Source organism: Cyanistes caeruleus, chromosome Z (assembly GCF_971803275.1).
Source record: "Cyanistes caeruleus chromosome Z, bCyaCae1.hap1.1, whole genome shotgun sequence".
Lineage (NCBI taxonomy): Eukaryota > Metazoa > Chordata > Aves > Passeriformes > Paridae > Cyanistes > Cyanistes caeruleus.
The window spans coordinates 60,691,970-60,705,795 of NC_141732.1; the positions used below are offsets into that span (position 1 = coordinate 60,691,970).

The 13,826-nt window shown below is 34.8% G+C and overlaps 1 protein-coding gene across 1 annotated transcript in view; it reads left to right on the top strand.

The window, feature by feature from the left end:
* The window catches only part of ADAMTS6 (ADAM metallopeptidase with thrombospondin type 1 motif 6), a 147,446-nt gene that overhangs the window by 124,953 nt on the left and 8,667 nt on the right, over window positions 1-13,826 (top strand). Inside the window, exons 22-25 of the mRNA XM_086866614.1 lie at window positions 4,903-5,032; window positions 8,546-8,750; window positions 12,206-12,382; window positions 13,546-13,702. Coding sequence (XP_086722740.1) covers window positions 4,903-5,032; window positions 8,546-8,750; window positions 12,206-12,382; window positions 13,546-13,702 — 669 coding nt within the window. The remainder of the gene's footprint in view (window positions 1-4,902; window positions 5,033-8,545; window positions 8,751-12,205; window positions 12,383-13,545; window positions 13,703-13,826) is intronic.

Consider the following 13,826-nt stretch of genomic DNA (forward strand, 5'->3'; position numbering starts at 1 on the left):
CCCTGGTGGTCAAGAAGGCCAGTGGGATCCTGGGGAGCATTAGGAAGAGCATTGCCAGCAGGTCATGGAAAATGATCCTGCCCCGGTACTCATCCCTGGTGAGGCCTCACCTGGGGTGTTGTGTCCAGTTCTGGACTCCTCAGGACAAGGGAGATGGAACTTGGAACTCCTGAAGGATGCTGTCAAAAGGATGGATCCAAGCTATTCTCAGTGATGCCAATCAATGGGACAAGAAGCAATGGAACAAAAGGCATAAACTCTTGCACAAGAAGTTCCACTTGGAGTTGAGGAAGAACTTAATTGTGCAGGTGACCGTGCACTGGAACAAGTTGCCTGGAGAGGTTGTGTATTCTCCTTCACTGCAGATATTCAAGAAGTGTCTGGACACAATCCTGTGCCATGTGTTCCAGGATGACTCTGCTTGACCAGGGAGTTTGAGCCAGATAACCCACTGCAGTCCCTTCCAACCTGACACACTCTTTGAGAGATTGTAAACTGTGTATTTTGTAGTGTCAGTTATGTTAAAGGAGAAAAGTACACGTAGTTTTTCTGCCACTGACCTAAATATTCACTGTACAGGGAATCAAGAAGAAGCAGCCAAATCTCTAAAGTCTGAGGTGTTGATATTTTCAATTTTTTTTCCAAAAAAGTAGTTCTTCAGACTTAACAGTAAAAAAGGCTTTTCTGATGGTAGGCAGGTCTTATTGATCTAGGATTCCTATGCTCATATGTAGGACGAGAATATAATTTCATTGATTTTTAATATCAGCATTTTTCTTAGTCCTGGGGATCCAGAATTGCAGCTCTTCTTTTTGTACACTAGAACCTATGTTTTCTGTATTGGAAAATTTTCCTTTATGATACAAATTTATAGTATCTGAGCTAGTTCTTTTTTTCTGGGAATATTATGTAAAGCTGATCTACGTGTATGCTTCATATTAATTTCCTTTTTTCCTGAAAATACACTAATAACTCTTCTCTTCTGAGGCAAGGTTTTTCAGAAGAAAAGTTTGCTATTTTCTCATATAGGTAGGTCTTTATAGCCAGTGGCAAACTTGGACAAGACTGTGTGAAAGCAATGCCATAGAATACTGGAATGTACAGTGCTAAGTTATCTATAGAGAGAGGAGTGGGAAAGGAGAGAACACATGGAAATTAGAAAAAGATTAATGGTATCAACAGAAGATTCTCTTTAAGGATCTGAATATTATTTATTGAGAAACAGAGAAAATGAAAAGTAAGATACGTAGAAATAAGAAATGAAACAATACAATAAATTCTGAAAAGTGAAAGGGAAGTTGTATCACTTGCAGATCACAGGATTATATTTTATTAACTCTCGGGAGTGTCTTTCCTTATATCTTGTAACTTTACAAAAGAAAGTGTATTACTCTGTTCAGATCCACCAGTCTTCTTAATAAGGCAGTGAGCTTCTGGTGTTTAAAAAAAATGTTTAAATTTTTAATTAATTAATTTTGTAATTAATTAAATTGTTTAATTAATTCAAACAATTTAAATTGTTTAAATTGTTTAAAAAATACAGCAAAGGAAATAAGTCCTTCTTCATGTTTTTTTAAAATATTTTATGCATTTCAAAATAACTCAAATAACTGCCTTCTCCCTTTTAAATTTCTTTCATGCTTAATTATGGCAACAAATGACAGCATTTATTATGTGGAATTTGCCAGTAATTCTAAGAATTGGTTAGGAGTTCATTCATTCTATTACAGTTCATCTCCAAATGAACAGATTAAATGTTTTAGATATTCATGGGGGTTTTTATAAAATAGTCAGCATACTATGATTATCATAAGTAAATTGAGTACTTTTCTTCCATTTTCTTTGCTGCTCATAATCCAAGTAGAGTGATGCCTACTATATTTTTCTTTCACGCCCTCAGATGAATTATGAAGCTGTCTTTAGGCAAATAAAATATACTTTTCCTCATCAAAGAAAATATAAGTTTGGATCTGAGATTAACATCTTGTGATCTGATGAGTGAGCTCAGAAAGTATGTCTGGGTTAACCAGAATGCACTAGTCTTAGTGATGCAAGATTCACTATGTATTGGTCCTGGCATCTTTATAATTAACTGTTGCAATCACAAGCCACAGTTTTTGAGATTGCTTTTAAAAATAGATACAGCATTTACATGCCTGCAATTTAAATTCAAGAATAAAATGTGCTCCATGTAATTTAAAATTTGGCTGCTGAAAGTCATACAGACTATTTGTGAACTGAAATCTGCAAAGCATTTCAGTTCTCTGGAGATCATGGTCACTGAACCACTTTTGTTTTCTATTAGGATTGCATTGACCAGTCATGAGGATATTTATGTCTTTTATTATAAATTAAAAATCTATAGATTTGAAAGCAGAATGTTTCTGTCTAAGTGCTTGTAATTATTCCCACCAGAGTTTAAATGAACATGTTTATCTGTGTTTTTTTAGATTACTTTTAAAAGAGACCATATACTCAGGGAAGAGTTCATAATTTAAAAATACCTTTTCAATACAGGGCATAACCAAGTTGTAGCTATTGCCTGGATAAAAGCAGCACTGCTATCTTTTTCCATTTCTTTTTCTTTTCTTAAAAGTTATTATCTGTTTTTTTATTTCTTTGAGATTTTTTATTAAGTAACATTATAATTAGACAGCAATTATATGCAGTTTATATACTGTGTGACAAGATGCTGAAGAACTTTTAAAAAATGGATTAATGTATTTCCTGGCATCAATTAAAGATTCTTCACTGTAAGTGATTAGGGTGAGCACTGTCTTACAGGTGATTTACTACCTGAACAACATTCAGTAAATAACACACTTGAAAACCTTTTTTGCAGCTGAGCACAGTGATACTTTGTGATCATAAAACTTCAGAATATTTTCTTACTACAAAATTCCTCAAAAATGAATTTGTTAGAAGTGCCAATTTTTAACCAAATTCTAGAAGGAAATGTATCTGATGCCAGTAGGAAATTCAGTAAAAATATAACATTAATATCAATGCTATCTGATAAGTACATTTGTGAGAATGGTATGCATTATTAGAATGCGTAATTCTAAAGTATGTATAAAATATTTTTAACCAAATATATTTGAGGAAAATATCATTATGATGGCCACATTCAGCCTCTTCAATCAAGAGAATTAAGGCAATTTGTGATAGAAATGATAAATGATTAGTCAGAACTGAACATGAATTGTGTATCAGGTAACACAGCATTGTTGTTTGTCTAGAGCTGTTCAATATTATTTCTTATCATGGTGGAATGTGAGCAGAAAATTGTTATAAATATTCCTACTTAGGTTGCCAGGTCTGATTCAAATTACTGTCATCTGTTAGCAGTTTTTGCATTGATTATAGAATTCTAAATGTATCTTGTCACAGCTTCTCATATATTTAGATCTTTCACTTATTTTCCAAGAGCCAAAGGAGTATATTATTTCCTCCTATGGGGGAAGCTGAGAGAATTGGGTTTGTTCAGCCTGGAAAAGAGATGGCTTAGGTGTGACCCTAAATGCAGGCATCCGGTATCCAAAGGAAACCTACAAAATAGATGAAGAGGGACTTTTTTAAAGAGCATGTTGTGACAGGACAAGTGGGAATGATTTCAAACTGAAAGAAAGCAGGTTTAGATTAGATATTAGTTAGGAAAGAATTCTTTACTGTTAAGTTGGTGAGGCACAGGAACAAGTTACCCAGTGAAGTTGTAAATGCCCCAGTCCTGGTAGTGTTCAAGGCCAGGCTGGATGGAGCTCTGGTCTAATGGTCGGGCCCCTGCCCACAGCCAGGGTTTTGGAACTCCGATCTTTAAGGTCCCTTCTAACCAAATAATTCTGTGATTCTTTGCATGTCTTAAAATGAAGAGATGGCTGTAAGGTAAAGCTGGCAGATATTTGAAGCCAAGAGGTTTTAACCCCCATTTAATTGTGTGCATATCACATTTTGGAATAAGTTAAATAATTGCTTCTCTTTTGAAGGAAGGTACAGGACTTTTTGATGCTTTTATAATACAAATAATCACATTATTTCAGTTTTATAACTGCACATATTATGCATATTATGTACAATAAGGACTGTTTGTGAATTGCAAGTACACATTTTATTTTTAATGCTAACATTTTACAGCGTGTTTTTAAGAGAGGAAGAAGGCAGTGTGTATTACTCTTGCAGCAATACACTGTCATCATATCAGTGGTTCTTTACTACTTTTTTTATTAAAAATCCAGAAAATATGCTTAATAAACTACCTTATAGTGTTGCCTTGGCAGTGATATATCATATTTTGGGAATAATGATAAATTCTAAATTACCCTGTTGATGGTTAACAATAAAGGAGGAGCTGGAAGTGCCAGGCAAAATGAGTATTCAGAGACAAACTGCCTCTTTCAGAATGAATTACAGTTCTATTATTTTATTGAAAAAACTTTGTAAGATAATGTATGAAAATGCAACACTGTTTCCCAGTATTGCTGGTTTGTTTTAAACCAGAGCACATAAACAATAATTCTGCATTGAAGTGTGACCACATTCTACTTGGTAATGTTTTCTTTGAAAATTTAAGTGACTTTACTAGGAGAGGGGATGGCAGACAAAGAATGAACTTTGTGCAATATATAAATAAAAACAAACTTCTAGTAAATCTATAAATATACTCCCTTTGTTTTAAAAAACAACAGAAGCTTAAATCCCTCTCTGAGTGGGGTAGCCTAAAACGGAAGAAAAATAAAAAAATTATTGTGGCTAGGGGGCATTCAGTGAATTTAAATTCTCACTGCTGTAGACTTTGACCAAGTAAAGTGGGATGGTAGAATTGAAAATCAATAGCTGAAATACAGTTATACTCAAAAAGTAGAAGAGCAAGGATGATTGATTAACAGTCTTTCATTTCACTCCAAGGTGTCCAGAAACAGGAGGTGGTGTGTAAAAGGCTGGATGACAGCTCCATTGTACAAAACAATTACTGTGACCCTGACAGTAAGCCTCCAGAAAACCAAAGAGCCTGCAACACTGAGCCTTGCCCACCTGAGTAAGTCATTAATCACTTTAAGATGGACATCTGTTTTGCTCAGAAAGAAAAGTTCTTCACAATCTATAATAAATCCTGTTAACTAAATGTATATAAAATTCTCATCTAGTATTCATGTCCTGTCTTTTCAGAAATGGTATCTGGGCTTGGTTTTTAGTTTCTTGTTTCTCTAAAATCAGCTCTGCAAAATGCAATGAGGAGCTGTGATTTGACAGAGAAACACTAGTGATGTTTGAACTACACCAAACACTGTGAATGGAAAGGTACTTGCAAAGCAGTTTCTTGGGATCTGAGTGTCATATGCAGTGAATAGTGCACAGAGTTGAACTAGGGACCATTCTTAATGATAAAAGAATGTTTAGATGAGATTAACTTTACCCTAGTTATTAATATTGAATCTGAAACATTTGCCATATTTTAGAGTATGTTATATTAACATTTGTATTGAAGTGTTCACATGAGAAGTGGCAAATAAAGAAACTTCTAAGCAGACCATTTCCTGATAATTTTTAAATTTTTTTTTTAAATTTTCCTGGTAAGTTTTGTAAAACCTTTTCTCCAGCATATTCAGTGTCGTGCATTAATGCTCTATGCCTTTAGGGTTAGGTGCTTAGATTCTGTTTAGATTTATTTTTAAGGATAGCTGTATGATATATATTGATAATTAAAAACCCAGCAGCTCAAACTTCATTTGATCAAAAATGAAGTTTGGCAAGGACATGTAGCATAGCTTAATCTTACTACAAGACCTGTCTAGAAATGGTTGTGGTATTTGTACTAGATAATAATATCAGCATGCAAACAACAGCTTTTCTTATGTTTTGAGGCAAATAAAACTTGTGGAAAAGGTGGAACAGATACAACAGTTTAATGATTCTGAAGCTCTGGTTAGTTTTACTTTGATGATAATCTGTAGCTGTATTCCAGCTGGGTATGAAAATCCTTAATGCTGATTAAATGCAGATACTACACAATACTCTGGTCACTTGTCAAATGTCTCTTAGAAACTGCTGAATTGTAGGATGAAGGACACTGAGGAATTAGACAAGATTATTGTGCATTAAAATCCCAGCAGGTCAATGAGTTTCCAACTGAAGTCAGTCTCGTCCTGGAGTGTTAGCTCCTTCCCTGGTGTGGTGCCTGAGAGCACAGAGCAGTGTCTCTTACACTTCATCCTGCTGTGCCATGTAACACACTCATTTGGCATAAAGCCATGTAAAGCCATTGCACTGCTGTTGCCTTTGGCTGTGAACGAGCTGTGTCATGGGCAAGCCTAAATTAAGTCGAAATCATTGTCCCACAGTCTATGTGTAAATGTATGTTTATCCTGGAAGGATATGCCTTTGTCCTCTGGATAACACTTTGGCGTGGCTATAAGTACACCTGAGACCTGAGAGCAGGACTTGAAGAGCCTTGAAAAGTTTGATCAGTTCCTTTTTACTGCACTTATTCCAATCCCTTCCTTTGTGTGGCTTAGCTATTAGCAAATTAGCATTTTAAAAAGCAATGTTAACAAAGTTATTCCAAACTAGTTAAATTTTGGGGGTCTTTTTGTTGTTTGGTTTGGTTTGGTTCTTTGGTTTTTTGTTTTTTTCACTGACACTACTTAAAAAAACCCCACAAACCAATGAAACCCATTCCACAGAGTGGGAAGCTTTTGGATTGCCCATCCACTACAACAGGGATTTTGATGGACATGGTGAAAGTCATCAGTATTCCGAAAATGGGTAGAATGTATTAATTAGCATCTACTTCAACATGTCAGAGCAGTTCGAGCTATGTCTGCCTCCATTCTGATGTTCCCCACAGAGTGAATTCAAAGTGCCAAACTAAGAAAAGGTTCTCAATTCCTGGTTCTGTGAGTAGTCTAGTAGAAGGCTGTTCAAATAACAGATAATTATCTGAAGAAGTTTGACCATTTTGGCAGAAAGTTTTATCATGTGGTAAGAGTTAATGTTTACATGGACTGGCCAAATCTTTTTAACTAGCACAATTCTGCTCTTCTTGTGGTGTACACCAAAAGCAGTGAAAATGCTACTCTTTCTGACTGAATGCTGATTACATTATACTTGATGTCTTTGAACATCAAAAGACTGTGTTTATTTTCAATATGGTATTTGTTATTACAGTAAGTAACTCCTACATTTCAGATTTCAAGAAAATGCTCTTACAGTTCTATGAATTATGAATAATGCTGTCTTGTCATACAGTATCAATATTAAAGGTACCTGAGAGCAAAGTCACTTGAGCAAATCATAGTACCAATTAAAAATTAACACTATAGCCTCTTGAAAGCTCTGAAGAGCTTCAGATTCTCCCTATTGTGGTAAAAGCGTAAGATGTTCTGATGAAGAATCAGAAATTAATTTCCTTTTTCTGGAAAAGTAAGGACAGAATATAGCATAATTTTTTCCATCTCTGCATTGATCTAGTTTCATGTTAGGATACATTACACATAATGTAACACAAAAGAGGATAGCAGCACTTTTTTTTTTTTTTTTTTTTGACAGCAGCTTGATAAAATGACAGATTTTATGAAGCAGCTTCAGGCATACCTCCAGAACCATCCAGTGACTGACATGCCTGGCATTTTTGGCATGTTGGCAACATGTGATAGCATACTAGACTTCAGTTTCATCCTTTGCAAGGATGACTCAGGCGAGTGTCTTCTTAACATTTTTGAAGACAAAATGTGCTTGTCAATATTATGAGATATTTCTGTTTAATTGAGCTGCATTTCATAAGTAGAAATAGGTAACATTACAGCCGGATTAATAGCTGCTTTAATCTCTGCAGCAGCACAGAGCCATCTAATATTATTTACAAGTCTTGGTTTCCACTATGTATGCAGAAGCACTAAGAAGTTCCCTCTACCACCTATCATATGATTCTTTAAATTTTAAAAGAGTCTATTGAGATGATAGTTGTCATGAGATGAATTCTTGTCTTACTAGTGTTTGCTTAAAAAATGAGAATATTTTACATTTCAGTATCGCCCTTTTATTGAAAAGTTTACAAATGTTTCATAGTCAGATGAGAATTAACTCTCAGAAAGCCCAATTTTGACATCAAATTATTTTATTGTAATGATACTAAAGAGGCAGACATCTTGGCTTTTGACTTATAACTTACAGCAATGGTTCCCAAACATTTCCACTTGCAAACCACTTTCACAGAAATTTTTTCAGGCAAGTCCAGTACAAACCTACATAAATAGCTTCAGTTTTGTCATGCTCAAACACTCCTTTCTGACTACTATAGTCTAGAATGGAAACTGCTGCTCTAGAAAAATACAAGGTAGTGTTATTATTGGAAGATATGATTGCAATGAGGCATAAATTAAAATATTTTGTAAAAAGACCCATAAATTTCTACTTTATTTCACCATGAATGTTTGTATTGTTAAAAATTACTTAGGTTTAGTGATTTAAACTATTTGCATTCTTGGTTTGTGCAATTATCAGCTTTGTTTCTGAAATGTATTGACCGAGTCGCCTAACGTTTTCTATCCAGATGGTTTATAGGAGATTGGTCAGAGTGCAGTAAGACCTGTGATGGAGGAATGCGTTCACGAACAGTTCTCTGCATCAGAAAGATTGGGCCTTCTGAGGAGGAGACCCTGGATGCTGCCAACTGTTTAACACACCGGCCGATCGAAAAAGAGCCCTGCAACAATCAGTCCTGCCCCCCACAGTGGGTTGCGCTGGACTGGTCAGAGGTAAGGAGATTTTGCCATGTTATTTTGCTATTTCTGTCAGGGCTGGCTAAGTAAAGGATTAATAAGAAAATTTCCAAGAGGAGGTTTCACCTGTGCTTCATTGTTTTGTTTCCTGCCGCTTTAGAAATGCCTGTAATCTACAGTGTGTCACTGTCCCCTAAATTAGCTCCTTCTCTCCCACAGGTATCACATACTGGTTACCTAAAGAAATTTTACACTCTGTTATCATGTCCAGCCTTTTATGCAACAAGATCATGTAATGATTTTGAGCAAAGTCATTCTTACTTAAAGATTCAAACTGCTATCAACTTCTGGTTGTGATAATTAATCAGGATTGTGAAAAAGTACCAAGTATGAATTTTGTTTTTGTAGCTTGGCAGACTGTTTTGACTGATTTGCATTTTAATATAATGAGAATAGTTGCTTTTTTTGATTCTGTTCATAGTTTTCAAAAATATAATATAATATGTTAAAATCCCTATATTAAACATTTTTATATGTGTGTTTATATGAATTTTGGACAAAAACATGAAAGGGAAAACAAGAGTGAGCTTAAAAAATGAAGAGTTGAATATTCCTTCCATTGAAACCAATGGCAAACCTTGCTGATTTTCTCTGGAAAGCAAGTTATGAAGTTTTCTTTTCATACTCAAAACAATGCATAATACAAATAAAACAACTATAGAACTGTTTTATTTGCTTATGCACTTGTTGACAATCCATGTAACTGCACAATTTTAAAATTTTTGGTGATTATTAACAAGAAATTATGTATCTGTTTGGCCAGAGAAACAAAAACATTTTGTAAATATACTGGTTAGATGTAGTCCTTAGGAGAATGTAAACATGATTCTTATCAAATTAAAAACTGAGGATGTCTTTTCCATTGGAATGTAGTCATTCTTAGGTTATGCCATAAGGTTTTTCACACTTTGTGATAGTTGAGCTTTGAGAGATTTAACCTACCCACTCAAATGACTCCTTTTATATTTTTCAGGATAATTATTAAAAAAGCAGAAAATATTCTAAGGATTTATTGGGAAGTGTTTTATCAGAGAAACACATATAATTTGCCTTCATGGCTTCCACACAAGCAGTCAGAAATTCTAGAAGCATTTAGTAATGGAAGATAATTTTTCCTCATTCGGTTTATCTGGATATTTTCTTTCTGTTTTCTTTGGAAATTTACAATCTCTTTGTTAAATTTTACTGGTGTCTTTTATTTTCAGTGATTAAGTACTATTGAAGGCAATATTTTTCCTTCTTTCACTTCCATTTCTGGTATCCATTGTTTAGTAGAATTTTTTGCTATAGCTTCCAAAAGGGAGAGTTGTTTTCTTGTGGTACCAGTAGCTGGAAGACCTTTCTCTGATGGCATCTTCCACATGGATTAAAGATTGTGTCTTCAAGCAGTACTAGAAGGAAGATGCTCCAAAATTCAGAGTTTATTTCTTGGAGTGTTGCTTGTTTGCTAACGTACTCTATAGATTATGAAACCTCACAGGCCAATTGGGATTTGACATTTTGATGCAGTCGTTTCAAAACTGTCACTTTCCTCTTTGCTTTGACAGACTGATGTGATTTTTAAGCACCCAAGGAAGCACTGAGAAGGGGCACGTTCTTCTACTTCCTGCTTAAAAAGTCATGTATTTTGCATGAAATGCATGTGGGAGAAAGTACTCATAACATTCGTTGGAATTTGGACCCCAAGTGCTCGGTTGTGATCATGGCATCAAAAACCTCATATAGTAACTGTCATCGGGTTTTGATCTCTATTTCTTATTAATATTATTTGTGTAGTTCTACCAGAGATGATCTCTTCCGTCCTTCATCTAGTTTTCTGTAGGCAGTGTGCACAAGGAATGGAATTGGAGTCCCTTCAGTATAAGGATGTTTGAAACTGTTTATTCCATATCGAAATTCTGAATACGGAACTACTGTGGATAAAGAGGCTGTACCTTGGTAGAAAAAGATTGAATAGGGTAGAAAAGAAAAGGTTACATTTTAAGAAAAGTGATTATATATCCATTTTGCATTCTGGATTATAAACTCCAAATGCAAGACTCATCTTTATGCAGCCCGGTTTAAGATTCTAAATCCAAATGGAGATAACATTTAGAATAAACCACTTCATTCTATCTAGACTAGTTTAGGTGCCTCCCTCTGGAGATTTTGAGGTAGGTATAGATATAAAGTTTTATATATTCACAGGCTATACCCTTACATAATACTGTGGAACTGTTTTAGAATTTCTATAAATTACTCAGAGATACTTCAAGATTTGGCATAAAAAAAATTAAGTTTGCATCACTCAAGTAATTTTTTGGAAAATTAATCTCAGGGATGTTTCTTTTTTCCCCAGTGATATAGTGAGTTGTTTTGGATGTGTGGAAAGCCTTTGGTATGTGATGTCTTGAATATTGCTCCAGTTCCACATAATGTTATTTCCCAAATAATGTTTTGTCTTTACAGATTAAAGGCAGTTCCAGTCTTGAACAGGTTAGCATAATCTGCATGTAAGGTCTATGCTGTCAGCAACTGATTCTGATCCAATTACTGCAGATATGCTTATGGAATAAAGGTTAACATGCAATAAAGGATTCTAAAACTGTGCTTACAATATCTCATGTTAAAAAGGGACTGATTTGGGAAAAGTCTTGAGTTTTAATTTTGTTAGCACTTGTCTCTGTCATTCTGCAGTTGAGCTACTGTGTATGACAGTTAATGGTCAGTAGCAAAAAGGAAACGGAATAGCAGTGACACCATAGTGAAGGAAAATGAGGCAAAGGAGGGGTCATCAGACCTGCTTCTTTTTAAGTTGCTGTTTTATTGTCTGCTTGCTGTCAGCATAGCACAAGAGTAATAAAAGGAGGGAAAACTGTGAAATCAGATTTAAAATTTAAATAGGAAAGGAGAGGAGAGCTTGCACTGTAGGAGAGGGTACCATATTTTGATATATCTGAGTGATGTGGTTTCTATGAAGTCAAATACAGCATTTATCTTTCCTTTCATATATTGAGGGAAAATGTGTTCATTGTGGATAAAGTGGAGTGGATAAAGACCGTACTAAGGTGATATTAAGAACAGGGAGTCTTATTTTTCATTATTGAAACACTCAAATTTGTTTCATAATAGTGTTACATGCAGCAGACCTTTCTACTTTGCAGCAGTGTTTTTTTAAACCTGACATAAATAGCAACACTGTAGGCTAAATATAAAAAGCAAAGGAAATCTAAAACTTAGAAAAGCTTGTACGTAATAAAACAATATTCAGTCAGCTTGTTGGTGTTTCTAAACATTTTAAAATTATTATTACTGTACTGTGATTATAGTGGAATTGTAAGATCATAAATATATTGTCCTGCGTTACAAATCACATTTCTGAGAGTTTTTTTTGGTGCTTTACTGATATTTTAATTATTTATTTACATAAACTTTTTTTTTTTTTTTTTCAGTGCACACCAAAGTGTGGCCCAGGATTCAAGCACCGAATTGTTCTGTGCAAAAGCAGTGATCTTTTAAAAACCTTTCCAGCTGCGCAATGCCAAGATGAGAACAAGCCACCAGCGCGCATCCGCTGTAGCTTGGGCCGATGTCCTCCTCCTCGCTGGGTTGCTGGAGACTGGGGACAGGTGAGATAGTTCATGCAAGTCTTCATTACTGTTAGTCTCCAACATTAGCATCTCTTGGACTATAGGTGTCCCTGGAGATAGACATAGATGGCTCCCATGGCTGAGGGAAACACAAAGATTCTCCCCTTTTGTGTCAGATTGAAGTGTGATTCTTTATGACGGCTGTCTGAGAGCCACCTAGTTTCTACTGGGTGAGTTTCTACATGCGCTTTTAAGGAAAAAGTATCTTTACTTTTTTAAAGAGTTTTTTGAGATAAAACAGTATTGCAAGGTGTACTGTTTTTAAAACTCTTCCTTGAGAAACATGATGGAAATATAAAACCTACTGTTGTAGAAGATCTGTATATATATCTGTCTCTGAAAAAAACATACTTTGAGACCAGTATAATTTTTTTACATAAGATACACTGAGTTTCTATACAGAGAGCTAAATTACTCCAGGACAGGCTGAATAATGCTGCCATTATGCGGTGCTTCTAAATATAATTTACTAAATTTCCTTCTTTCTTTATGTTTTTGCATCTCATTAGTGATCAATGGCCTGCTTTTAGAATATTAAATGAATGATTTTTTTTCTGTTTGCTGAGAAATTTTCCTCTAATGAAAATGAAACATTTTTGTTTTATTAACCAGTGGAAAATCATCTGTGATATTACAGTCTGGTTGGCTTTTCTTCATGGTAGTTCTTCAGAACCACTTTTATATTTAACTAATATGGTACTAAAATTGTAACTATTTAGTTCCAGAAATTTAAAATGTTTTGAAACAGCAAAGTCTATTCGTTTGAAAGATGTTTACTTTTCCCTTAAAAAAAGTCCTCTAGCAGATTTGAGTTGCTGTTCTCTTTGTTTTTTTTCTTCTTTATTCTAAAGTGTCAGCATGATATATAAAATAGAGTAAATTTTATTATTATATCTCAAATCTGAACTGTTCAGGGAGTCAATACTGCATTGCATTTTCTTTTCATTGAAAGACAAGTACTCACATGTATTACAAAAACTTCTGGCATATTTTATGGCAATTATTTTCTCTATTAATCAAACATCTTCAGATTCCTGTCTTTAAAATTTGGGGATGTGAAGTGTTTCTGATTTCTTCAAGTTGCTTTATTTTATATTTAAATATTGGATGTAGGGTTTTAAATTGTTTTCCTCCTTCTTTAGTGTTCTGCACAGTGTGGTCTTGGGCAACAGATGAGAACAGTACAGTGCCTCTCATATACTGGACAAGCATCCAGCGAGTGTCCAGAAACCCTCAGACCTCCATCAATGCAGCAGTGTGAAAGTAAATGTGACAGCACTCCCATTTCCAACACAGAGGGTAAGTCTGCCATCTTAATATAACTTGTTCTGAAAAGAGTAAAGTGACACAGTCAGCATTATTGCATTGGTCAAAGTCTATATGACATCATGCCTCAGGCTTTGAATGACTTTTTAAAAAATAT